This window comes from Cyrtonyx montezumae, unplaced genomic scaffold (genome assembly GCF_038088225.1).
Source record: "Cyrtonyx montezumae isolate F1298 unplaced genomic scaffold, pur_monq_1.0 scaffold_3, whole genome shotgun sequence".
Classification (NCBI taxonomy): Eukaryota; Metazoa; Chordata; class Aves; order Galliformes; family Odontophoridae; genus Cyrtonyx; species Cyrtonyx montezumae.
In genome coordinates this window covers 76,518,742-76,546,312 of record NW_027072034.1, presented here as the reverse complement: position 1 = coordinate 76,546,312, position 27,571 = coordinate 76,518,742, and the positions used below count along the sequence as shown (strand labels likewise).

Genomic DNA, 27,571 nt, shown 5'->3' with positions numbered 1-27,571 from the left:
ACCAAGTTGCAACCTGTCTGCCACCCACCAGCTCAGGCTGCCCAGGACTCCATCCAACCTGGACCAGACTGCCTCCAGGGATGGGGCACCCACAGCTTCTCTGGGCAGCCTGTGCCACTGCTTCACTGCCATCTGAGTAAAGAACATCCTCCTAACATCCAACCTAAATCTTGTGTCTTTTGCTTAAAAACCATTCCCCTTTGTCCTATCACTATCAGACTGTGTAAAAAGTCAGTTACCATCTCGCTGATATGGTCCCTTGAAGTGCTGGAAGGCTGCTAAGATGCCTTCCCTGATTCTATTTTCCAGGCTGAACAAGCCCAACTCCCTCAGCCTGTTTTCACAGGAGAGGTGCTGCAGCACTCTGATCATCTTCGTGACCCTCCTCGTGATCCACTTAAATGGCTCTTCATCTTTCTTGTGCTGCAGGTCCCAGATCTGGACACAGTACTCCAGATGTGGCCTCACTAGGGCTGAGCAGAGGGGGACAATCTCCTCCCTCATCCAGCTGATCAAATCTCTTGATGCAGTTGGACCTCTGGGCTGCAAGCACACACTGCTGGCCCTCGGGCCCTGTCGCTATCACACAGAGCAGAGCTTAACGCAGCCCCTCCAGTCCCTGTGAGAGCTGCAGCCGCCATGAGGCTCCTCTGCTCTGGGCTGAGCAAACCCAGGGACCTGGGGTGCTCCTCATATTTAAATGTGTTATGCACAATTCAGCAAGTCCTGATGTCGTCAGCCTTTCTCCTGCCAGTCGCTAAGGAGGGGCTTGTCATTGCTATCACTGAAAACATCACCTTCCCACCAGTATGGAGTTTTTGGATGCCATCCCATTCTTGTCCAGTACTCTTCAAGTAGCCATTCATTTCCTATAAATAAAGATTAAAAATAAAAATGTGCTTTCAGCACATCAAGTGCCCTGGAACTGTCCTTTAAAAAATGTTTGCTCTTTTGCCAGTGCAAAGACATAGATGCATTTTCATAATGGCTTATAATCTACAGTTGATTTATATTTATCTGCTTACTATTTGTGAGCTCCATTGCAATAAATCTATTTTGGAAGTGCCGGAACTAAAGAAACATCAATTTTCTGCATTATTACTGTTTTGTGGTGGAGAAGTTTCCACAGCTTGCAAGATTCTGCTTTACCCTTTTTCTGGAATCAGCAAGACACAATTTTTCTGCCACCACAGCATGAACCTCTGTGCTCAGTGGTTAAATCACCTATGTGGTGAGTAATCCAGTCACAAGAATGGTGAAATACTGATTGGGGGCAGCATGAAGAGAAAGGTCAAGCATGGTGATGTGAAGCTGACAAGCTTGATTGCTCCCCAACATTTGTCAATCTCACCCAGAACCATTCTGGTGATCACCTAAATATATTCTTTATTTGCTTTATATCCACCTGGGGATGGATTTGTTGCTGTTCAGTTTGACTAAAGCTACCCTTTGACTATAAGCTTATATAAACTTGGTAAGATTTTTTTTTAAAGTACCTATTTGGAATAGACCCAAATCTATGCATCTCAAATTAAATTGCCAGAACCACTGGACACTCTATAATTTGTCTCAAATCCCCAAACTGAACACAATACTCAAGGTGTGGCCTTACCAGAGCTAAGTACAGGTTGATCAACTCCCTGCTCTTGCTGTAAACACTATTTCTGATACACGACAGGATGCCATCGTCCTTCTTGGCCACTTGGCACTTTTGTGATTCATGTTCAGCCAACAACCTCAGGTCCCTTTCCTCTGCTCATTCTTTGAGTCACACTGCCCCCAAACCTGGTCACATTGTTGTGACCAAAGTGCAGGACCTGGCACTTGTTCTTGTTGAACTTCATCCCATTGGCCTCAGTTCAGCAATCCAGCCTGACCAGATCTCACTGTAGGGCCTACCTACTCTCAGACAGAGTGACAGTTCCTCTCAGTTTGATTCAGTTCAGTATTATCCATGTGGAAAATTAAAGCATATCTTAAAGTTGTTAGTTCTTCACTTTAGGGTCTAGGGTTGTCATGGCATTCATTGTGGGGTTTTGTGCTGTCACTGTCATGTTTGATAGTTAAAGGTTGAAATACAGTACACACACAAGATGAGATTGATTACATTCTTCTGACATTTTCTTAGGAGCCACTCATTTTCAAGTTCTCATGTCTTGTAATTTATCATTATGCAATTCTATACTAAAATAATAAAAAAATAGCTCCAATATGTTGAGGTAATCACTAACCTGAGGAAATAAGGGTATTTTCTTTTTGTTTCAGTTGCTGATAGATGATTAGTCATTCAGCCAGTCTACCCAGAAGTTAATTTTGGCTCATTGAATTCATGTGATGCCACAAAAATGAAAGGAACACTCAATGACAAAGAACTTATTGTACCATTTAGGTCAGAAAATGTGAGCAAGAATTCAGCAGTTGGATGCAAAAAGATGTAACTGGTTTATTTGGTAAAGTGTAGCCTAAAGTGACCTTAAGAATCAAAGCTGACAAATACTAGGTAATGCTTTTGGCCAAAGGATGTGTTTATACAGAGTGCAAAGCATGGTAGTATATTAAACTGTAAACAATCAAAAGAAATGAACCAAGGAAGAGCAATAATGCTAAAACTTTGTTTGTTAAGACTTCTATAAGAAATATAGCAGCTGTCCAGGAAATGGAAAATCTTTTCTTAGCGCTCCTCTGTATTTTCTTATATATCTGCTGCTTGCCACACTTTGCTTAATTACTGAGATTGTAAATTAATAGGGACTACTCATTTGTCCTTTGTTTACACAGTGCTTAGCATAACATCATCCTTGTTAAAGGTACTTGTATCCTTGTACAAGTATCCTTGTAAAGATGCTTAACATTTCATTATAAAATCATGAATATTGGTAAGAGTGGTTTGCAGTCTACATTTTTATGGGGGACACTGGACCATAAAGTTTTAATTGTGCTATGTCCCACGAGGAGGCATGAGTCTTGAACAGTACTGGCAGAGACATGAAAATGTCCTGTCCTGCAGACACAGTATGCACCCAGACTTCTGAGGCTTTCCTGTTATAAATAGGTTCTCACTCTTACTCTGCTACAGGTAATAGGCATGCTGATATCAGCAGGAAATTTCCTGCAGTATGAAGACAGCCAGCATCCATTTAATCTTATGATTAAATAAACATTGCTGCCCTTTTTATTTTTCTTGCTATAAAAGAGAATACTGCTGTTTAATATGTTGCAGAAAGCCAGGCGTTTCATAAAAAAATATCTTTGGTCCCTATGCTAGAAGCTCATCCTGTTTTCTGCCCAAACTCAGCCTCTTCTGCAATTCTATTGAGTAGATCTGCACAGAAATGGCTGACAGATGATTTAACTTCAACTCCTCTTTAATTAGTTTGGATTATAGAAGAATAATTTCTAGAACTGAGTCAAACGTGCCATTGCTTACCCTGTGGTGCGCTGCCATATGTAATTGTTTTATTCATGGTGTTTACATTACTGATATATATTTCAAAACAGAGCTGTGTTCTCACTAGCTCATCAGTTAGCTCAGCTTCAAGCTGTATTTTATCCTTTTAATCTTTCGCTCTTTTTTTTTTTAATAAATCAAAACATCTGTGCTAAGTGATCATTTTTACTATTCTGCTCTGAACTCTCTCCAGTCAGTCAATATCTTTTACTGTTTAGGCATCTGGAGTAGTAAATCATTTTCTGCAACAACCTCTGAAGAACTATAGATAAAGCAATTTATACTCTGTAAGTGTTGATCTTCAGAAACAGCCAAAACAACACATTGACTACTTAAAGGGCAAACTTGTCCATCTTTAGTATGTTTCTATAGGATTATGTTCTCTTATAAAGGCAGCTCTCTTTGTACAGGGAAGCATGAAGACGTAAAATAACTGTTTTTTTCCAGAAACCCTTGCAGTGCTCAGCTTGTGTGAAGTCAGTGAATATAATCAGGCATTCAGAGGCTGTGGAAAACCACAGAGTGATGGAGCTAGGAGTGGCTGTAGGCAGGAAAAAGAGCTGGCTGCCAGCTTGAGAGGGAGTGTGAGTGTCAGGAAAGCACAGGGTACCTCTGTCTGCAGTGGGCAGGTGCAGTGCCCTCTGAGGAGCCATGCCTTCCCTTCTCTCTCAGAGGTAAGAATAACATGGTATTTTACTCCCCCTTACTCACAACTCTATCCAAAATAAACCACAGCAATTGACTGTCAGAAACCCATCAAAAATTATGCCCATCAAAACAAAAACCACTTTGCTGGGTTCCCACAGTACTGGGTGAAGGCTCCTCCAAAATGTGTGCAGGCCTTCTGGATTCGAATTGGGAATCTATGCCTGCCTTCACTGTTTTGCTCATTCTCTAAAAGCTGCCTACTGCCTTCTGTTGTTTGAAAACATGTTTATTTTTGTGGAGGAGTAATTTATTCAGCTTCAGCCTAATCACTCTGGGGCTTCTGGCTCTAGTGGCTTCTGGCTATTTTCATCTCCTTCCTGATGTTCTGGGTCTGTCTGGAATGGAGTTCACCTTCCTCAAAGCAGCCCCTGCAGTGTTTGATTCTGGATGTGGGACAAAAACAGTGTTGGCAAGACATTAATAGTTTGGCCATAGTTTAAAAGTACTTGCACTGTCAAGGCTTTCTCTATTTTCCTCACTCTTCCCCTCTCACAAGTAAGAGTAGGCTGGGAGGGAACACAGAGGGACAGCTGACCCAAATTGGCCAGAGAGATATTCTGTGCCATATAACATCATGTTCAGCAACTGGAGTAGGGTAAGAAATGCTTTTCTCTTCAAGAGTGCTTTAAGACCTCTCACTGCTTTAAGACCAGCAGGGTATCTCTTTGCTTGTGGAAAGAAGAGAGTCATTGTCTTTGCATCATTTTGAACCTCTTGTTTTGCTCTTGGTGGTGCCCCAACACCACTCTTTCCTTCACAACTGTCTTCATCTTGATTCCATGTTGCATTTTCTCTTCCTATATTTTCCCTTATCCCTCTGGAGTTAACAAGTGGCCGTGAAGGTGCTTGGCTTCTGGCACAGCTCAACACATACCACCTGGTTACTTCAAAAGCCTTCTGATGGTTGAAATACTTGTGACTGTAAACTCATTTGTAAAGGCAGGTCTGAAGTTCAACCACTATGTCTAAGAATAGAGCACCAAGCAATCCCTAGAGCAGCAGTTACCTTGAAATGGTCAGGCTTATTTTCATCAAATGTGGAAATGGAGAAATGAGAACAAAAGTCACTTTTTGTCATTGAAAAATCAGGGCACAGATCTCAGGAAACAGAACTAATAAGGTTATATAGTAAAAGCCAATAATTAGAATGTCCTTAAAAAGAAATGAGTGCTTCTTGCCCCTTTCACTACTTTATTTCTCAGTATCAGTTAAAACTGCTTGGAATGACTTGTCTCCAAACCCTTCACTATCCAGCATTTTGTACAAGTAGCTTCTGCCTGTGTTGGCAAAGAACTGTCACCAATGTGTTGAAAGAGCGCCACTACTCAACAGTCACATAACACCTCTACTGCATAGATTTCAAACTGTCTCACAACATACAGTAAGAATTATTAACCTTGCTTAAAAGACAGAAAGCCTTGGTCAGAGAGCTAAGCAATTTGCCTGTAGTTGTTATGCATTTGATACTGGCGGATGGGTCCGTAGGCTGCAGGCATATCCTGTTCTAGCATCCTATTGCTTGACAGTATTAACATCTAAATACTTGCCGGTAATTCTCTTGAGTTCTTTCACACTCATCAAGATGGAAGTCTTTGGGTTTGTCTCTTTTTGTCTCCTGAAGAACAATGACTGAATGCCACATCCCTTTAGATCTTCCTTGAAGGAAAGGAGACAGTGTTTCATGTCCCCATCAAAATCAGCTTACGCAGATGAACAATCACACTCAGATGCATTGAAGGTGATATCAAAACATACTAACCTGTGGCAGAGGTTAGTAAAATACAACCAGCATGGTAACCTACCCACTATCCTGCATGAGCAGATTGAATTGTTTGAAAATGTTTGAACAGTACTCATTGTCATCAGCATCATTCTGCTGATCACATCAGCAGGAATGAAAAATAAAGCCACATTTGCTGAAAACCAAATATTGGCAGTGCTTCAGAAACAGGCCAAGGGCTTACTGAAAAGAATATTGATTGAGCCAAGAAAACACCAAGCAGTTATAAAAGTTTAATCATATTCTCATTCAAGCCTGTCTTCAGTGCCAGGAATTAAAATTCTCACATCTCCTGAGGATGGAAGATGTATTTCCATAATGTTCTGCAAGTTTCATTGCTCCACATCTGTACCAAACAGTAGAATTATTCATTGCAAATGATTTAGCTGAGATACATAGCCCTTTCTACTGTGAGCATACAAATTAAGCATAAACAAGCTGTGAATTTTTTGAATTTGTTTCTCATTTGCAATCATTCAGCAAAGAGCTGGGCAACCCGATGTTAGTCAGCAAGGTATTTTTGAACTGGTCAAAATAAATATTTGGTCTGCATGATTCAACAACATATGCCTGATCACTTTCCAGATGAAATTATTGCTATTCCTCAGCTAGAAAAGATTACTTTCACTAGAAGGAAGTGTCCGAGAAATTTGCTCATAAACATTTGCAGCTATGTGAGAGAATTATAGTATGCAGAGAGTGTAACGTTGTTTTCAGAATGACAAGTCCCCCTGCAGTACCTGGATATAGAGGCATTATGTGGTTTAAAAGCATAGAAAAAGTAAGAGAAAACACGATGGGGTGCAGTTATGAAGATTCACATCTTTCTAAGCTAGACTTGCTGCTGTGGAGAATTAAAACAAACACTAGCAGGGAAGGTAGTGATGCACAGGGCATAGAAACTCCCTGTACAGATCTGGGAGCCCTTGAGGACACTGCTGTATTGTCAAGGGTTTTGATGCAGTAGCTAAGTTAAGTACCTTCTCTTACCTGGCTGGCAGTGCTGGGCCTGATGCACCTCAGAGTTTGTTGGCCCCTTTAACTGCCAGAGCATGCTGCTGACTCAGACTTAACTTGCCGTCAGCCAGGAACTCCAGATCCCTTTCCACGGGCTGCTCTCGTAGGTTCATTAGGTTGGAAAGGACCTACAAGATCATCTAGTCCAACTATCCTCCTATCACCATCCCTACCCACTGAACTACTAAATCAAATCCCTTAGCACCTCATCTAAATGCTTCTTGAATAGCGCTAGGGATGGTGCCTCAACCACCTCCCTAGGCAAGCCATTCCAGTGCCTGACCACTCTTTCAGAAAAAAAAATGTTTCCTCGGGTCTAATCTAAATCTTCCCCGGTGCAACTTTGGGCCATTCCCTGTCATTATTTATCAGGGAGAAGAGGCCCACACCCTCCTCACCACAACCCCCCTTCAGGAAGTGGTAGAGTTAAATAAGGTCTCCCCTGAGCCTCCTCCAGACTAAACAATCCCAGCTCCCTCATCCGCTCCTCATAAGACTTGTGCTCCAGACCCCTCGCCTCTCCTCCCAGTATAGTGACATTCATAAACTTACTTAGTACACCTCCAAGTCCTGCAGCCAAGCCATTAATGCAAATATTAAAGAGAATTGGCCTTAAAATTGAGCTTTAGGGAGACCTAGTAGTGACTATCCACTGGCTTGATGGCTACTAATTTACTACAACCCTTTTTGTCCAACCTGTCAGCCAGCTCCTAACAGAGAGGGTCAGTCTGACCTTCTCTGTTTACAAGTAACAAATGTAAGAGGTCATCTTTACTAGTTGGCTCCCTTACTACTTGTACCAGGAAGTTATCATCAAGGTCTTTTAGGAATCTCCTGGATCCATTTCTATTAGCTATATGGTATTCTCAGTTAACATCTGGCAAGTTGAAGTCAACTATAAGGACAAGGGTAGCTGATCTAGAGGTACCTCTTAGTTCCTTAAAGGATAATTAATCTGAGTTGACTCTCAAAACAACACCGCTTTCTTTCTTATTCCTTAACCCAGAGGTTCCCAGCAGTGTCACTGCCAACTCCAAGATCCATACAGCCCAGCCCTTCCCTCACACACAGCCATCCCCTGCCTCACCTGTCCCTGCTGAAGGGCCAAGAGCCATCCATCAGGACATGCAGTCATAGGACTTTTCCCACCAGGTTTTACTAATGCCAGTGATGTCATAGCTCTGGGACTGAGCCAATGCTTCTTGTTTCTCATTCTGCATGCAGCAGTATAGGGATATTTAAAATGCACTTCCTTGTACCCAGCAGCTTTTGTTGCAGAGCTTATCACTGGCAAATGTGGGATTACCCCTTCCACCCTTCAAAACTAGTTTGAATCTTTATCAGTCAGCACTGCTAATGCCTTTGCAGAAATGTTTTTCTCTGAGAAAGATCCATCCCATTAGGCACCAACAGGCCTGGCACTGCATGGACCACCCCAAGATCAAGAAGCTCAAAATTCTGCTGGTGGCACAACCCATGGAGCCATGTAATGATTAGCTGGATCTACCTGTTCATTTCAGTGTTGTTCCTCACTAATGGAGGGATAGAGGAGAACAACACCTATGCTCCTGGTCCTTTAATCAATCACCCCATAGCCCTGAAACCTTTTTGATTGCCCTTGGAATTCTCCTTGCTACTTCACTACCGTAACAAAAAAAACAACAGTGGATAATAATTGCAGGGTTATATTATGGCTAGTAATCTCTCTTACCTGGGCCCCAGGGAGGCAGCAGACTTCTGTATGGGTCACGTAAACACATTAGCCTCACTCAGGAGGGAATCACCTGTGACAACAACTCCTCTTCATTTTTTCCTTGATGGAGGTGGTTGCAATATGGGGGACAGGCTGACTAGCCCTAGGTGACCCCTGCATAGGCCTTCATCCACACCATCTTTTGCCCCTCTGTCAAATTCCAGTGCCTCACACTTGTTCTGTAAGGACACCTGGGATGGTTCTGGCTCACTGTATCTGGTGAGCATACTGCTGAAGAGATTATAGTGACATCAATTCCAAGAAAAGGGTCCTTTAAGAAGTGCTTATGTTCATTCAAGCCCCTCTAACTCTGCTCTTTTCACTATCGCAGGAACATGGGGAGACAGATCTATATCCAAATACTAATTTCAAACTCCACAAATACTAACACCATCTGTGGCAATTTTTACTGTAAATTATTCCAACATGTGAAGTGCTGCTTTCAATTGGATAATAAGCAGAGCTATGCCACGGGAATGCTGTCACAAGGCCTCCTTGCATCGTGGCTCACACTTTCAGATGTCTGTTTTAGATACATATGGAAAGATGCTTTATTATTTCTTGGCAGTAAACAGGAAAGTTCATTTTCTTAGGGCGCCTTGAATGTCAGTACAAAACAGAAATCAAAATAAGCAGCATGGGTAGCAGATCTATGAGGAAATAGTTTCTTCTAGCACAATGCTACTCCCTAGATGCTGGACAGTCATTTCTATCTGTCCTCCTGACTCTACAGGTCTGGCAGTTTTCAGGATGGGAAGAAGAGCAACTGAATGGGCACAAACCTGTTTTCTAGAACCAAAAACCACCAGGAAATACCAAGTTAAGGTTATAATTTTGTTCTCCAGAGGCATTTACTAACCCTGGCAGGGTAATAATTTTTAACATCCCTTTATTTATTTAGTAGAACACTTATGCCCTTATTTTGTCCAATTATTCAATTCAAACCAACCTCATTTGAAAGTAATTCTGATGCCCTCATGTACCTCCAGAAGTGCTTCCTCTTTCCACTGGCTGTGTTGGGAAAGTCAGCTCTCAGCTTGAGGCTCTCACCAGATTAGATACTTTGAAAAAAAAAAATGACTGATCATTGAAAAAAAATTTTAATGGACTTGTTTTTCCCTTTTCACTTTGGAGTCATAGAAAATAGCCAAGCTTCCTTGGTAAACTGAAAAAAAGCTGTTTAGAATAGAAGGTAGGTAGTTCTGGCCATAAACGATAATCTGTGTTTTGTGAGCTGTTTGATGTTTACTGTCAGAAGTAATTTCATTAGTTAGAAGATCACTGAATTAATATGATTTTCACCAGAAGCTGATTACTCTCTGGCATTGCCATTAGAAGCTGAGCTGGTGAACAGGATGGAGGAAACATTAGCCTAATTAAAAACTAGGTCAAGACCTTCTTTTAGTATTAGCACCTTTGTTGTAGTAAAGAAGTAATGCAAGATCAGTTAGAAAAAAAAGTTATTACAAATGTCTCCAAATTATTCTGAGTATTTATTTCATTCCTCCCCTATGCCTGTTTGCTGCAGTAGCTCATGGAAATACTGCATTGCTTAAAAAGTTAATAAAATTCTGAATAAACTGAGAGTTTAATATGTTCCTTAGATTGTAGTGTGAAAAAAAATTGTTTAGAATTACAATCACTGTGTAAAGGTTGTAAAAGCAAAGAGACCAGTGCAAACAAGATGTTACAAAACAAGGAAAACAAGTGCTTACCCATCTCCAATGACCTAGGTTTGCAGGGAAAAAACTCCACAAGAGATGAATTGCTTAAGGTCAGGCCCTTAAATGAGGTCTAAGAGGGGTGGAGCCAGGCTGTGATCACACAGGTGAATCACCTCCACCTGTGCTCCCAGGGCTGACCAGATCTTTCCTTCAGGTACTCGGTCATTGGCTCAGGCTGTGACTCAGCAGCTCCCATACACAGTGGGGTTGCTGACTTACATGGAACCACAAAGGGTGCATAAGTTCACATTCTTTTATCATTTTAAGTGTGCTTAGAGTTTTCCAGGAAAGGTAATATTTAAGAAATCTGTAATTATTACACATACTCAAAAAGCCAGAAAACTAGATGACATGGGACAGGAGAATGGAATACCAAAAATGTTCTCCTTAGATCTGTTGCTCAGTCTCAGCTGTGAAAAGTAATGTTTTCTTATCGTTGCCATTCAGAGGACATTCAGTGACCTGAGAAAATAAATTAATGTTTCCTAAATAAACATTTTCCCACAACATGCAGAATTCTGCTCTGTCTTAAACAAACATACCTATTGGCACTCTGATAACTTGGACAACTAATTAAAATGATTTGGAGAGGAGTGAAAAAACGTAAATTTGTTTTGCTGGACTTGTGGATTTCCTCTCTGAAGAAACAGAAGACATCTCGAGTGATTAATTGCCCCGGTATTTGAGGAATTAAGTGTAATTAGTACTTAATTAGAGCTTGGATAAAAACAACTGTGCACATCATCACTATTTCAGTTCCATATTTGTGACATTACCATTCTGATTCTTTCTAAATACTAGGCAATCTCAGAAGGCAGTTCTGCTTAGCACTTTCAAGCAGGAGATTAATAGAATCACAGAATTGTAGGGCCTGGAAGGGACGTCTAGAGATCATCGAGTCCAACCCCCTGCCAAAGCAGCTCCCTAGCCCAGGTTGCACAGGTAGGCGTCCAGGTATGTCCTGAATGCCTCCAGAGAAGGAAACTCCACCACTTCTCTGTGCAGCCTGTGCCAGTGCTGTCATCCTCACTGGTATGTATGGGGCAGCATTTATGACCCATTTTAGGTACTTCCTTCAATGGTGCATTGTTGGAAAAATTCCATTAGAGCAGCAAGGTATACCAAATCTGAGAAAGGATCTCAGATGAAATACTATGTACCTTATTTTTAAGGTTTCATTCAGCATAGTTCCACAGTCTTTGTCTCTTTTTCTTTTTTCATACTTTGACATTTGGTTTTTTCTCTAGAGCATGGGTGTCCAGCCAGTGAGTGAAGAGGAATTGTCTTGGCTTACAGATAAATTATTTAAAGTTGTTTAGATATGTAAGTAACAAAACTTCTTTTTTAAATATATTTCTTATTGAAGTGTTAAAAGAAAGAGGGCAACAAAGACATAAAACTAGCCGGATATTTGACCTTGTTTTGTGAAGCCAATGCACAGATAAGTTGAAAAGCAGCACAGATAAGTTGTTTTTCACCTTGAACATGGTATTCGACTCATTTAAATGAACGGTCAAGTCCACCAAAAATGCTAAATCTGTGAGCTATTTTTCATCTTCAGGTTCTGGCACAAATTTCCCTTTTGATTCCATAAAACGGAATGGTCAAAAAATTTAATGCAGCTATGATATCTTTCCCACAACACAGCAAGCCTTCCTCCCATTTTATCAGGGATGCTTAACTATGGCCTAAGGTTTATCATGCCTATTAGCGCTTAAGCAATTTCATATCTACAAGAAAAGGCAATTTTCTCATGGCTTTGAATTCCCAGATTCTCAGAAGAAAATGTGCCTATTTTCTTTCCTAGCATATTGAGCTACCAGAAGAGAAAAAGAGATAATGTTAGGACAATTATGAGTTATTTGAAAGAGGGGACTGTCACACTAATTACCTTTCACTGTTTGGATGCAACAAAAAGAGCATAAAGTCAAAAGGATTTCTTAACAGTAAAAGAGATTATAATAGAAGATAAACTACCAATTACCCTGTTGACTGGCTAAGCTTGCCCAGCTGCACAGAGTGAATTCGAAACCTGTAATTCTTTCCAAGGTGAATATGGTGACAAAACAATTAGTCATTCTCAGTGCACATCTTTCCTAATTAACACGTACCCCCATGCAATGATGATAGAGGCAGCCCAGCTTCTCCAGACTCTCACAGCTGGCATCTGCATCAGTCTTGCTGACAAAGATACTTATTTGAGAGCATATATATATAATATATATAATAATAATATATAAAAAATATAATTATAATTATTATAATTATATATATATATATATGTTGTGGGTTTTTTTTTTTCCACGCAGGACTTTGAGGGAAAAATGTTCTTTGGGGTTCTGGTAGCCATTAAGATCAGTAGCTCAGCACTGTCCCTTAATCACTTACATATTTGTTATGGGGTAAACATAATTTGAGTTAGCATTTAGCTTGCTTTTTCCTTCTTTTCCATTAAACTGGCTATAAGCATGCCAATAGTCTGATCAGCTTACAGTATCCCTTCATTCCTACAAAGCACCTCCACCGTGATGAACTGCAGCTTCAAGTTTATTCAGATAAAGTCTCCTGGAGAGTCCCATTTGACAGTTTTTGCACTGCCACCTACTCTCACTGATTCACTCAGTGATCATCTGAAAAATTCAGAAGACTGAGACCAGTAGAAAACTGTGGCCATAATGCAATTCAGAAGGTTATGATCAGGAGTGCAGAGTGTACATGGAAGCCTGTAACTAGCATTGTTCCCCAGGGGCTGGTGCTGGGTTCGCTTTTATTCCTTATCTTCATCAGCGACTTGGATGAAGGGATAGAGTCCACCCTCAGCAAGTTTACTGATGATACAAAGCTAGGAGGAGTGACTGACATACCAGAAGGCTGTGCGGTCATTCATTGAGATATGGACATGATGGAGAGTTAGGTAAAGAACCTGATGAGGCTCAACAAGAGCAAGTGTAGAGTCCTACATCTGGGGAGGTATAACTGCATGCATCAGTACAGTTAGAGGCTGACCTGCTGGAGAGGAGCTCTGCAGAGAAGGGCCTGAGCGTCCTGGTGGACAACAGGTTGGCCGTAAGCCAGTACTGAGTCCTTGTGGCCAAGAAGGCCAATGGGATCCTGGGGTGTATTAAAAAGAATGTGGCCAGCAGGTTGAGGGAGGTGGTTCTCCCCCTCTACTCTGCCCTGGTGTGGCCACATCTGTGTCCATTTCTGGTCTCCTCAGTTCAAAAAAGACAGGGAACTACTGGAGAGAGTCCAGTGGAAGATGACAAAGATGATGAGGGGCCTGGAGCATCTCCCTGATGAGAAAAGGCTGAGAGACCTGGGACTGTTCAGCCTGGAGAAGAGAAGACTGAGAGGTATCTTATCAATGCTTATAAATATCTAAAAGATGACAGTCAAATGGATGTTGACCAGGCTCTTTTTAACAGTGCCCAGCAACAGAACAAGGGTCATTGGGCACAAACTGGAACAGAAGTTGAGAAATTCCATATGTACATGAGAAAACTATTCTTTACTATGAGGGTGACAGAGCACTGGCACAAGCTGCTCAGAGAGGCTATGGAATCTGCTTCTCTGGAGATAACCAAAACCAACCTGGATGCTTGCCTGTGTGACCTGCTAAGGGGAACTGCTTTAGCAAGGGGTCTTGGACTAGCTTCCTACTAACCCTGATGATTCTGTGATTTATCTTCAGCACCTGTTTATCAAATGATACTAAAATAGCTAGTTAAACTTCTTGTTAATTAACTAATAAAAATTTAGATAAAATCTTACAAGGACCCTCAAGTACACATGGAATTGCTGTATGTGAGTATTTTTGGAAATATGCCATATTAAACAAAATATACTTTTTCTTAATTACACCAGTTTCTGCTAAATTATTTTATATTGAAGTATGGAAAGTGAGCATGTCACCTTCTCCATTAAAATTTAGTTTAACAACAACAACAAAAACAAGAATTTCCTTACAAACAGTATTTTTAATAAAAAAAGAACACTCTTCTTGAATTGGTAATTCACTTCAAATTGAACATCTACACATAAATTCAAGGTAGATTCAAGTTATCTTTTAAAAATCAATTTATTAAAAAAGAAAAACAAAAAGATCCAGCATACAAGCATATGCAGACAGTAGTCAATTTCAAAGTCAGTAACTTCGTTAGTTTAAAAGCAAGTATCCAAAACACAGCTGTTAACCATACACCCAAATTGCTTAGATTGGACAACTGTCTTTAAAATATTTCCAAGAACACCACCCTCATAGAATCTAAATGTAAAAGAAGGATGTTAAGAAAAGTGATTTTTTGAAGTCAAGGTATGAGAAAACTGGGAAAACTGATAATGATGGTGAGATATTAACATGTCAACAATGAATAAATACAAGAACTTAAAGTTCAAGCCCACCAGAAATCTCATATATCATTCTCTTTTTTTTTTTTTTTAAGATATACAAGATTCAAATGTCAGAATTATAATGTCAGAACTGTTTATAATGTCAAGTGATGCTTGTTGCATACTTTTAGTACATTTTATTGATCAAACTAGAACCTGAGGTAATTGCAGATGATGGAGCATATTTCTCGTGCAAAGGGATATGGATTTGTAGTGAATTTAGATGAAAAACTTTTTCATATGAAAGGCTTAGTGACTTCAACCTACATCAATACATGCACTAATTATTTTGTCTTAAGTTGATGCTTCTGAGAGCCTTTAGTATTACTGTGATGCCTTCATGGCACTGCCAGGCAATGAGTACTTATGATATAACTGTAGTGATTTGATACATCTTGTTGCAAACTTGAGAAAGAATCTATTCCAACAGAACCAGACAGAACTAGAAATATTCACTTTTTAGACAACCCATACAGTTACATTTCAGAGCACAGAATTACTCTTGTCTATTAAAAGGAAAGGTTGAGTTGTTTTTAATTTGGTTTACTAAGAAAAAGAGGCATCTGTGATCATGCCATCTACAAATCTCTTCTGTACACTCCTAACAGCTACCACATTCAGAGATGATTGCAACCCAGTTTGAAAGAAGGTAGAAGTCTCAAAGAGACTACATTGATAAAAGCTTTCGCCCAAGTATCTGGGCAGGACAAACATACTATAATTTGTACTCCCTGTCAAGGAAAGGCAGGAAGAATGCAGCTGTTAAACAGCCTTTGGCAGAAGCCAGCAGTCCCACCAGTATGAACCAGTCATGATACTTCTTACCTTTTGTCTCATGCAGCCATGGCAAAGAGCTCAGTGAAAATAAACTGTTTTGCAAAGGAGAGTATATAATTGAAAGGACACAAATCTCTGGGAAACCAGATGATGTTTGTTCCAGTGCTTACAAAATAATTTGTTTTAACCATTCTTTGAAATTCTAATTTTACTCTACAAAGTAAACGGAATTCATTCCAGTGCTTCTCCAAATGTTAATTTGAAAGAACAGTAGCTGAACCCTGCCAAAAACATTAAAGCATCATATTACTTTAATTTACAGATGTAATAAAATTAAGAAAGGTAGATAGCTTGATTAAGAGGATGCGCATCTCTAGAATACTGAGCTGACTGAAGTGTTTCCCCAAGAATCTGCTCAATTTTGAGTGCTGATTAGAGCAAATGGTAAATAACACCAAACCAGGCTTTGTTTTTAATGGACCCAGATAGAAGCCAATCCTGCCTATCACCACATTAAAATAGTAGGTTAACGAACATACACTTGAAATAAAATATGTATTAACACTGTGCCTTCTAGAAAGGTTGCATTTTGCAATATTGTCACTGCTTTATTGATTACTATGAGATGTTCAAAGAAACCAAATAAACCATTTGTACTGAATAAAATATCTTTTCGATGACATATGAGCAAAAGTTTGTGTTCTGTAGCTGCCAAGGTCTTTAGTGAGAGACGGAAAAAAGAAATGAAGAGATGTGGAGTCAAGAGTAAAAATTCTGAGCTTGTGGGTGAGTACTCTGGGCTGGTTTTGACAACATGAAGCTCTCTGAATGTAGAAAATATTATCTTCCCTGAGTTGATGACACAGATGCAACATCTGTCACTGAAACCCTCAGACGCTGTGCCGCCTGCCGTTCTGTATGACTTTGATAACGTTGGAAAGGTCAAAACTTTTCGTAATCAATTCCATTAGATCCTCGTCTCTTTCCACACCAGTGATAAACTCTTCTAAAGTCAGTTCCCCTAAAAGGAAATCAGATACTTCTTAGGAATCAAGGAACGTAGCAGTCACACTCAATGTAACACAAGGCCATTCATGGCAAGTGGCATCTCTCAACAAGACTTTCTGTTATTCTCTGCTGATATGCAAATACAGGAAGAATATTTTCTCGTGCATTCCTATTTTGCACCAGATTCTAGAATTCAGACTCACTTTTTTCTGCTAAAACAGATCAAACACCGCTATCACAGAAGTCTAAGCCAACTGTACTGCTTAGCATCTTTGGTGATGTGAGTGTGATAAAAGGCACTAATGAAGAATACCAGGCTGAAATTAGCTGCACAGACCTACTCTTATCAAGGTATCTGGAATTTATCTTATACGTGGTTTTAACAGAGACTAGGTTATGGTTTGCTGAGGATTACGAGGCATAGCCCCTGTGTTAACTATTAGGATTGTCTAGAACCAGCATAAGATGTAGTATAAAATCTATTCAGTGGTTGGCTTAGAGAAATTAATCCAACTGAAAGGGTTTTTTTTTTTTGTTTTTTTTTTTTAATTTCTTTTAGAACATGGTTTTTGGGAATTCAAGCCAAAATCAGGAAATACTTTGGAAGTTGCAAGACAACTACAAAACCTTTCTTTTTATTATTTTTATTTATTTATTTATTTTTTAAATTTGAGGAGCAGGAACACTTTTCCATATTTTTCTCTTCTCCTACTCCCTTGCCTAGCAGCAAAGGCAAAGGCCAGTCCAAGGCATGTGTCTGCTGGCAAAGTACACTGTAGTGTACACAGTTCTCTGTTCAGAAATTATTCCAGTGATGCTGTTTTTCTCTGAGAGGGGAAACAGAGCTTGGTTTAGAAGGAACAGTGTTTTTTTTTCCTCTGGGAATGGTTTAAAGTTTTTATTGTTATCATAAAAATGAATGATTTCTTACTGAAATAATAAATTACAAGAGGCTGGGAGAAAATAACTGAATGACTTACTGCCTCTTCAGTTATGTGGTACTCTCTGCACTGTGAGCAGGTTCATATGCACACTATTAAAATGAAAGGACCCTTTCTGATGCAAGTCCTGGCACTTAGTTTGCAGCAAGAGGAGTGTCTGGTATTTCAAAGTAACGATACCAGAATGCAGTTGTACAAAGTACACTGCAGTTACCAGTAAGAAGTTAACGCTGGCCTATTCAGGCTCACTGGGACTGTTGCAAGCCTCAGATTTCCTTCACATAATGAAAATACACTGAAAAGCTGTCACGAGATTTATTTTAGGAGTTGCTCCCCGCAACCATGAGATTATTCCTTGTATTTTAATGTTTTGAAGAAGATCAGAACTTATTTGTCTATTTACATTTTATTTTTATTTTATATATATGTATATTTAATAAGCAGCTACAAGATGATAGCATAGTTTAAGATAAACTTGGAAATTTTTGTCTTATTCCTCAGGTTGGTTTAATCCTGCTGCTTTGCAGCTATTTAAAAATAACCAGCTATGGAAAGCAGCTTGAAATAGGGGTATTATAAAGAGGATTCTGAATAATTCATGTTCTGGCATCTCATTGCTAGGATGTAAGACATACAAATTACTTTTTCAGCTAATTGTCTAGCTCAGATACAACTATTACTTGCAGTGAACAGTATACTGTCCAATCTTTTTGATCATGGCATGTGAAACCATGCATCTTGGTTTTCTTTCTCAATTTAGGAACATTAGGACACATGTTTAGGCAGATTTTTGATCACGTGTTCATTTTGCTGAGCAGCCAGACTAGGATTTTGGATGAGCAGTGCAAGACTCTCACGTTTTAGCCACTCCTACATACAATTCCTGTGCTAAGTTAAGAGAGGCAGTTGATTTGAGAGAATACAGATTCAGGTTTTCAGTTCATTTGAAACAGTCAGTTCTTCAGTTGTATGTTCAACACCCTTTCTGATCCCACAGTCCCTTGTGGGGGTTAAATACTGCCAATACCAAGAAAACCTATATTCTTACCATCATTGTTCACATCAATTTTCTGAAATATCATGTTAGTGAATTCTTCTGCAGTCATGTTGGTCTGTCCATTAATAGCCTGGATAGCCTAAAGACAGAAATGCAGAAAGTTCTTTCAGACTTTTTTCATTCAAGTTGTGAAAACAATACTCTGGCAACTGCAGTAATTGGGATGCCGCTCTTTAGTTCAATAGCCTTTCAAAAACACTAAATAAATTGCTATTTCAAGTAAATCTTCAGTAATGAGGGTAGGAAATTTAATTAACACCACACAGCCTGAAGATTAGAGATTGCATTTACATATCTCTGAAGGTCTTCTGAAATCACATGGCACCTCTGTTGTTCAATACACTTGTTCAATCCACACCAGCAGTTTTTTTTCACACTAGAGAGTTCTATGTGTTCAGGGGGTGTCCTATGATCTATGTGATTTAAATATAGTGTTATTTTTCGCACATGATGAGAAAGCCTAGGTTAATCTAATAATAAAATATGTTTAACTTACTAATCATTAATAATATTAGAGTGGAAGTCCTGGAAGTTGGCAGAATTTAGTTATCCTTCTAAGAAATTTAAAAAAGAAGTCTACTCTCTACTTTTTCTATGTCAAAGGTATCTAAAAGTAAAGGTATAAATGAATACTTCTGCAAACTTCTGTCCCATTCACTGAGGCAATCATTTTTGCATTATGTTGAACATTCTGGTCAATGAAATAGGAGTCTATATGTTAATAAACAGCAGTCCAGATGTAGGAAGCCCATATTTACAGAGCTGGACTCAAAATCAATATCACAATTATGAAGTGACTGGGAAAAGAGATAAAAATATGTATGTGAACACACACATATATGTTCTATAATGGACATACTATAGATTTTTTTTTTAATTGAATTATCTTGAGATGAAGTGTATCGACTACAACAAATACACCAGTCATTTATTTTGGTATTTCTGACATTATGCTAGAAATCATTGTGATAAATTTAAATATATGTTAAATGAATTCAGCACTGATGTGGAATTCCCGACTGTCCCTGTCTGCCATACTTTGCACAGAGTTTCAGAAAGTAGCAAGAATTTTACAAAACATAGGTCCATAATCTTGTTTGTATTACTTATCCATACTTCAGATTCTTTTTTGGTATTTTGTATGTTTGACTCTGGTGCAGTCTTCATAAGGCCATAACTGTCATAGTTAATTTTGTTGTAGTGCTAAGAGTAAAGCAGTTGTTCCTGATGTACTTGAATCACCATCTACCACACAATCCCTCTGAATAATAAAAAAAATTAAAATAAAATTAAAATTAAATAATGAAATGAATTAACTGGGCTGTTAAAAGGTCACTGACAGAGTACAAGGCAGTCTAGGCAGAAATTTGATAGCTTATAATGATCTGCCGATCTCAAGTTTGTATAGATGAAGTTTTAATTGGACTTCTTTGGTCTCAATTAGTGTCTCAGATCTGATATATTTTTGGATAAGCCTTTGTTTACTCATGCTCAGTATAAGCAGAGCTCTTAATGGCTGTGAACTTTATATTTGTTTTTGTTTAGAGCCCACCCATTTTAATCTAGCCTAAGTAAAATGACTTCTACAGGTTTAAGTTAAAGATCTTGCACTCCAAAAGAGAAGCAAACACATGGAAGTTTGAATGGTTTTAAAACAAATTAAGCAAAAAAATAAACCTTTACATTAAAAGGATTTTAATTGTCTTTTCAGATGAAGTGCAAGACGAAGGCAGTTGCATCAATGCCTCCAAGTAAAAAATGATTGAGAATATCTACAATAGAAAGATGACATTAGTCTTAAAAGAGGAGAAATCTGGGCTGTGCAGACTCTCCTTCTGCCTTTAGAACACTGTTTTTTATAAAGAGATGCATCGAATTCGTTTGTTTGATCGCATGGCTCATCTGGCTCTGGCTCCTTTTATTTGGGTCAGTAGCTCTTGAAAGTGCCTAGCCAGACATCAGCAGCAAGACAGAATCCAGGAAAAATAAGTTCCTTGTTCATTATCACTTTAAATAACTATTTAGATTTTATGTTCCCTGCGGCAAAACCTTGATCTTCATATTTGCAAAAAACCCTATAACACTTTTTGGATGAAAGCAGCTACTGAACTGTAAAAGACTCACTCACCAGAGCAAGTTGAAAAATATGGAAATCATTTTACAGAAAAAATTACACTGATTTGTTTTTATAGGTTTGAAATTGACCCATTTTTCTGAAAAAATTTCTACTGTACTTGTATCAAAATGTCTGCTCACGATTTAGTGATAAAATTATTTTTTTCCAATTTAATTAGAAAAAAGAGTAATGACATTTGTAGTAAACAAATCTAAAAGCCTTTCAAAAAGAATTAAAACACTGGAATGTTTTGTTGGCACCTATATTGTTTCCTGCATGAAGTTCAGTTGGAGAAGCTATTTTTCTACAATAAACTGTCACAAAGCCTTGTAACATCTGTTTTATTCATTATACTATATCATTTGTATCCTGCCTGTACAGTTTATCAGAACAATATTTCTACTGTTTCTAGAGTTTTTCACTTTCACTAAAGCAGCATAGAGCTGTAGAAAGTGTTTTAAAGTAAAACACTACTTAGACATGTTTACTTCTGTAAGCAAGAAGCTAACAAGAGTGTCATTAGCCAGACCAGTTTTGGCTTTACAACATGTATGGAACCACTCTTTCAGAGACAACATGCTATGCCAAATGCGATTGCCATTGGTCATAATTTGCTTACCGCAAATATGCTCAATAATTCTTTTTTGTCGATACATCCGTTTCCATCAGCATCATATAGCTTAAAATACCATTTCAATTTTTGGTCAATTTTCCCTCGTATAACCAAATTTATTGCAGCTATGAACTCCAAGAAGTCTATAAATCCATCCTAGAAGAGAGAGAAAAAAAAAAACAACAACAACACAACTGTTTAACAACATTGTCTTTTTGCTCATTCTGGCAATTTCACAGAAACAGGTCATCAAATTCACTATAATACAAGCTGATTTATAAAGCACCTTAGCATAAAAATTTCCCCTGGCATTTACGAAGGATGAGCTCAACTGGAAGCACTATATGAAGGAATGTTAGAGCACAGGCAGTTTTCTTCAGTGAGGGAAACAAATCTTTTTGCAGTAATTGTTATTGATGTTTGAGGAAAAAAAACAACAGGTTTATGGTAGTCTTCCACATAAGACAAAGGGGAGTCTTGGATATCCAACTTCATACTGTTGAGTTGTCTACTGTGGAGCTGCTTGTACTCACACGGGTACTGCAGAAATGTGGATGTTTTCCAGTGCAACAGGGCTGCTCCAGGTGTTATTAATCAGAGAGAACATGGGTGATAGATACTGTACTTTATTCATATAAACTCTGTCTCTCTGAGATATATATTGGTCTCTCTGACCAATATATTTCGCCTGGGATGAAAAGTCTCCAACTCATAAACTAATTTCTGAATAGTGAGGAGTGGGGGATATTCATAGGGAAAAAGCATTTCAGATTGATGTAATTCCATATGTTTTGCTTCCTTCTCTGATGTTACTAAAGGAAATCTGTCAAGGACAGGACTCCATGGTCAAGTGATCTAGGCTACTGTGACAATTCCTCTATTTCTGTAAAAATCTGGTGAGGGTGGAAGAAACAGTTGCTGAATTTGGAGACTACTTGCTCCAACTGTTTTCCATGTGCATATAAAAAGAATTAGCAGCTGGTAAATTTAATCTTGTGATCTTTACATTGGTCAGAATCCAACCACTTGGAAAACCTTGGAAAGACTGTCATCAGCTTTAGATGGCTTGTGGCTGAGGAGATGGATGAATATCTAGTGAGTTTAACGGGTTACTTATTTTTATTGCCTTACATCAACACACATTTTGCATTCTGAGGTTTTGCAGTCAGCAGGCATTAGTCTGTCCTCCAGGCGGTACTAAAGTAAAAGAAAAGAAATCCTGTAAAGGTGTGTTACAACCCATTGCCATACTTGTAGGTCTTGTTTTGATTTCTGTGCAAGGTGGTTTGGCACTGTAGTACCTAAGTGTCAAACACAATAGATTCAATGTATACATAGATAGATATTGCACATGCATAACTTTTGCAGGCTGAACATTGCTTCTCAGATTCTCTGTGCAGGTTCTGCCATCATTGCTAGATTTACTTTAATTTTAACTACAGCAAATTCAGCGAAGGTAAAGGTACCGCTCAACTGCAGTTTGAATGAAATTTAACCATAACTACATGTAGCTTTCAAGCAAGGTTAGGCCCAATGTTCAAAGGAGATGCTTTATCAAAAGATGACACATTATGTACCACAAACATTATGCTTCTTTGTAGAACACCAATTTGGATTTCAATTTTGGAAATATTATTTTAAGAAATAGTTGATTAGGTATTTTACTGAGGGCTCCTTTTACTTTACTGATTAGATTTCCATACCTGGATTTTATCTACTAAGATAAAATATCTAAGATCTACTAAGAATGTGGTTAGATGTATTTCACATTGCTGTTTCTTTATAGAATAGTTTGCTATTTAGTTAAACTACAGATTAATTTTAGACTTGCAGGATATTCATGCCCAGATTTCTTTTTTTCTCCCTTACATTTCATTTTGGGTTTTGGAAAACAGTATTTTGTTTGTTTTTGTCCTATGTCTTTCAGTGATGTCAGTCTGACCAGTACGGAATATCAGAAGTTTGGAAAGTGTAACAGTAAGCTTAATATGTTGGGCTATGAACTCCTTTTTCCTAGTAGGTCATTTGTCCTGTCCTAAGCAGGAAGGGACTGAAGACAAAGCAACAACAATAAAACAACAACAAAACAAATAAACAAACCAAAATACTTCTGAAATACATCTGAGACAATATAGTTTTTAGAGTAGCCCCAGACATACGAAGACTATGAACACCATGTTAACCTCAAAAACACCAGGAATGGAAATACTAGGAAGCCTGACAAATTTATCTTCACAGTATGGAACCAGAAGCACAGTACAGAGGCATTGATAAGAAATGTGCTGTCTCTCTTTTATCCACAAAAAATGTATGTTGTAGGTAGAAATGAAAATACTTATGTGATGTGAAAGCTGTAGAAATCTTGTTAGACATCCAGAGTTTTCTCAGATAAAAAGAAATATTGTGTTTTTTATAGTAGCATACAGGAGCCTCAGAATAGTGTATTAAATAACGGAAAAATCATAACAGTAACCAATGAAGATCATCCTGTAGCTCTATGAGTACAATAAATAGTACAATAAATGTATTATGATGTTATTAAAAGAATACTGCAGTGCTGATTTACCCATCTGCTGCTCTGTAACGATTCACAATACATATGAGGCATGCCCTCATGTGTCTCTTGGCTCTGTAAAGCCTTGTGCTGTGCAGCACACATGCTAATTTATCTGTTGATTATTAGCAAGTCACTCAATCTCAAGAAGAGGGCTATCATAAAAATAGTAAAATAAATAATAATAAAAATTTTACAATAACAGAATAAACAGAGCTATTTACTAGTGGGAGAAGATAGAAACAATTTACTTCAGGTGTTTTACTGTGCTATTCCAAAGGGCTAATTCATAATATTTTTATTTAAAGGAGTTAGCGCTGGTGAAGTCGGCTGTTTTGGTATTTTAGGACATCAGAGGACTGATGGAGGTGTGTGCCCCTTCCTACTTCGGTGGCAGTGTGTTATCCTCAATAACACAGGTGTCTGGAGCAATGATGAGTTTATCCTCACTTCCCCACCTGCACCCATGAAGACTGCTGGGCTAAACTCATAAGATGTGCTCTCTGGATAAAGTGGTAAAGAAATAGGAGAAAACCTCACGAAAGCAGTTTTGAGGTTGAAGAGCCACCAAGAATGCCCTCTACACTTCTTTTATGTGCCCCTGAATAAGACCTCCAGACCTACTCCTTAGTAGACAACAAAAATAACTAACTAAATTTTCAGTCTTTAACAGCTTGATCAGGTGAACTAAAAGGTTAAGGTCAGATCAGACCATGTGAATGTTGTGCACAGCAGTTCATTTATATGCTGTGTTTGTAAGCTATTTAGATTTCATAGACAGGTATTTTTGGAGTCCCTTATAACAAGATTTGGTTCACAAAACAAGCCCAAAGGCAGACTCCTAAACTGGAAGGAGTATTTTTTGATTACATTACACAAATCCTCAGGGCCTTAAAAGCACAACCTTCCCTCCCTAACTGCACAGCCCTCTCTCCCCATGGAACAGTGCAGGGCTCGCCTGCATAATTGCCATCCTGGGCTTGCCCCGCCCGGGAGAGCAGTTTGAGCCTGCTACTCCCCAGCAGGACTCCAGCACATTCATCCTCAGCCCCTACAGGGGTGAGTTCTCTCTCCCTCACTGAACCCAAGACCTGGACAATGCTCCACACCTGCTGTACAAGCCCTTGCCTCCAAGATGAACCTCACATCTGAAGGACATGACTCATACACTGTGCCTTTGTATTTGCTAATTACAGCCATCAGTCCATGTCAAAAAGGCATTTATGAAACATTTTCTTCAGTATGGTGGAGATCTCACTAATTATCATAGAATAACAATGAATTATAGAATGGCTTGGGTTAGAAGAGACCTCAAGGATCTTCAAGTTCCAACACCAGTGCCACAGACAGGGTTGCCAGCTGCTAGATCAAGTACTAGATCGGACTACCCAGGGCCCCATCTAACCTGGCCTTAAACACCTTCAGGGATGGGGCATCCACAACCTCTCTAGGCAACATTTTGTCATCTCACCACTCTCTCAATAAAAAACTTCCCCCTTATATCTAATCTAAATCTCCCTTCCTTTAGTTTAAAACCATTACTCCTTGTCCTATTGCTGTCTACCCATGTAAAAAGTTGATTTCCCTCCTGTTTATAAACTCCCTTTAAATTTTGGAAAGCCTCAATGAGGTCTCCCTGCAGCCTTCTCTTTTCCAGGCTGAAGAAGCCCAGTTCCTTCAGGCTGTCTTCATAGGAGAGGTGCTCTGGCCCTTGGATCATCTTCATGGAACCTCCTCTGGGCCCTCTCCAAAAGCTTGACATCTTTCCTGTGCTAGAGACCCCAGACGTGGACACAGTACTCCAGCTGGAGCCTCATGTGGGCAGAATAAGAAGGAAAGACCTAGCAGAAGTCCACGTAATTGACATCAGTTGCCTTCCTTTTGTCTACTGATGCTGTTGTTCCATCATAGAAGGCTCCCAGATTGGTCAGGCATGACCGTCAACTTGGTGAAGCTGTGCTGGCTGTCTCAGATCACCTGCTTGCCCCTCATGTACCTTAACTTGTCTTCCAGGAAGATGTGTTCCATGATCCTCCAAAGCACAGAGCTGAGGCTCACTGGTCTGTAGTACCATGAGTCCTTCTCCCTCCTTTTCTTGTAAATGGGAGTGATGATTCCCTTTTACTAGTTCCCAGGAAATCTGCTTGACTGCCATTGCTTATCAAATATTATAGAGAGCATCTTGGCAACCACATCATTTATCTCTATGAGGACCCTGAGTCATCCAGCCACCTGGACTTGTACACGTTCAGTCTCATGAATCAGTCTCAGACTTGCTCTGCCCTTACAGTGGGGGGGAGTTTGCTCCTCCAGATCCCACCTAGAGCTTCAGGTTCAGGGATGTGAGGTTCAGGAATGAGAATCTTGGCTGTCAATGAAGACTGAGGCAAAGAACTCATCAAGTATATCACCAAGCCTTTTTGGTATTGGTTGTAGCCAGTTCTTCTTTCCAATTCAGCAAGGGAAGTAAGCTCTCTTTGTCCTGTCTCTTCTGACCCAAGTACCTGTAGAACCACTTGTTGTTTTTAACATCCCTCACCAAGTTTATTTCTCTGTGTTCTTTGGCTTTCCTATTCCTCTCTCTGCAAGCCCAGATAGCATTCCTGTATTCTTCCCAGGTGACACACCTTTGCTTTCACTGTCTGTACTTGCCCTTCTTTTTCCCTCAGTCTGACCAGCAGATCCTTGCCAAGCCGTGCTGGTTTCCTGCCTCCCCTGCCTGCTTTCTTGTTCTGAGGGATGGAGAGCTCTTGTACTCTCAGAAAAGCATCCTTAAAGTGTAGTCAGCTTTGTTCCACTCCTTTGTCTCTAAGGACAGCTTCCCAGGAGATCACATCCAACAATTCCTTAAACAGCCTGAAGTTTGCTGTGTTGAAATTCAGGATCCTGACTCACTCTACTAGCAGAAGCTTCTGACACTGCCCAACTCGTGATCAACCAAAAGCTGCTCAGATATGTTTTGATCAGAGAAAGAAAAAAAATCCCAAACCAATCAAGTAAAGGCTCAAGAGTCTGAGCTCAGTTCGCCAATACTGGGGAGGTTAGAGGAGATGTGAGCTGGAGCTGAGAAAGTCTGTTTTGGAGAAAAATGTTCACATAAAGAATTTACAATTAAATTGGTTTTAAGCAGAAGTTAGTAGTTTGCTTTAGTCTAGGTCAGGCTAACCACAGTGATACAGCCCACAAGCTCAAAAGAATGGTGGCAAGGTCTGAGGATTTACCATTCCAAAACTGAATTATCTGAAGTATCTCTACATGCTTGAGGATAACTGTTTTTAAAACCTAGCTAGAAAGTAGCTACTGACAGGTGACATCTTCTTTTGTGACAAAACCATTGAGATTTACCTGCAGCTAGACAAGGACAAAATGGTGTATAAAATGAGGTTGTTAATTAGTTAAGGGGTCTCCTGAGAACAGAGTAATTTAATTTTAGCTTTTTATGAGATGTTTTTTCTTCAGAATGTTGAGTTTTTTCAATTGAGGCTGCTGACTTTTATTCAGTCAGGACAGCCTGCAAAGAAAAATCAGGACAGTAAAGGAATGGAAGCTTTATGCAACAAGAATTAGTACTCAAATCCTGGAAGCCTGAAAAGGGTATTATGCTTTGATTCCTAGAATAGTGTTGCTAATCTTCACAGGTCCTCAAAAAAACTCTTATAGCTTCAAATTATTTGAATGCAGATTAA

At 39.2% G+C, this 27,571-nt stretch overlaps 2 protein-coding genes across 2 annotated transcripts in view; one reads left to right on the top strand and one right to left on the bottom strand.

Moving 5' to 3' along the window:
* The window catches only part of HHLA2 (HHLA2 member of B7 family), a 296,207-nt gene that overhangs the window by 177,113 nt on the left and 91,523 nt on the right, over nt 1–27,571 (top strand).
* The window catches only part of GUCA1C (guanylate cyclase activator 1C), a 33,408-nt gene continuing 22,323 nt past the window's right edge, over nt 16,487–27,571 (bottom strand). Inside the window, exons 2-4 of the mRNA XM_065740752.1 lie at nt 21,338–21,487; nt 18,594–18,681; nt 16,487–16,617 (exon numbers count right to left, since the gene is read on the bottom strand). Of these exons, the coding sequence (XP_065596824.1) occupies nt 16,487–16,617; nt 18,594–18,681; nt 21,338–21,487 (369 nt within the window). The remainder of the gene's footprint in view (nt 16,618–18,593; nt 18,682–21,337; nt 21,488–27,571) is intronic.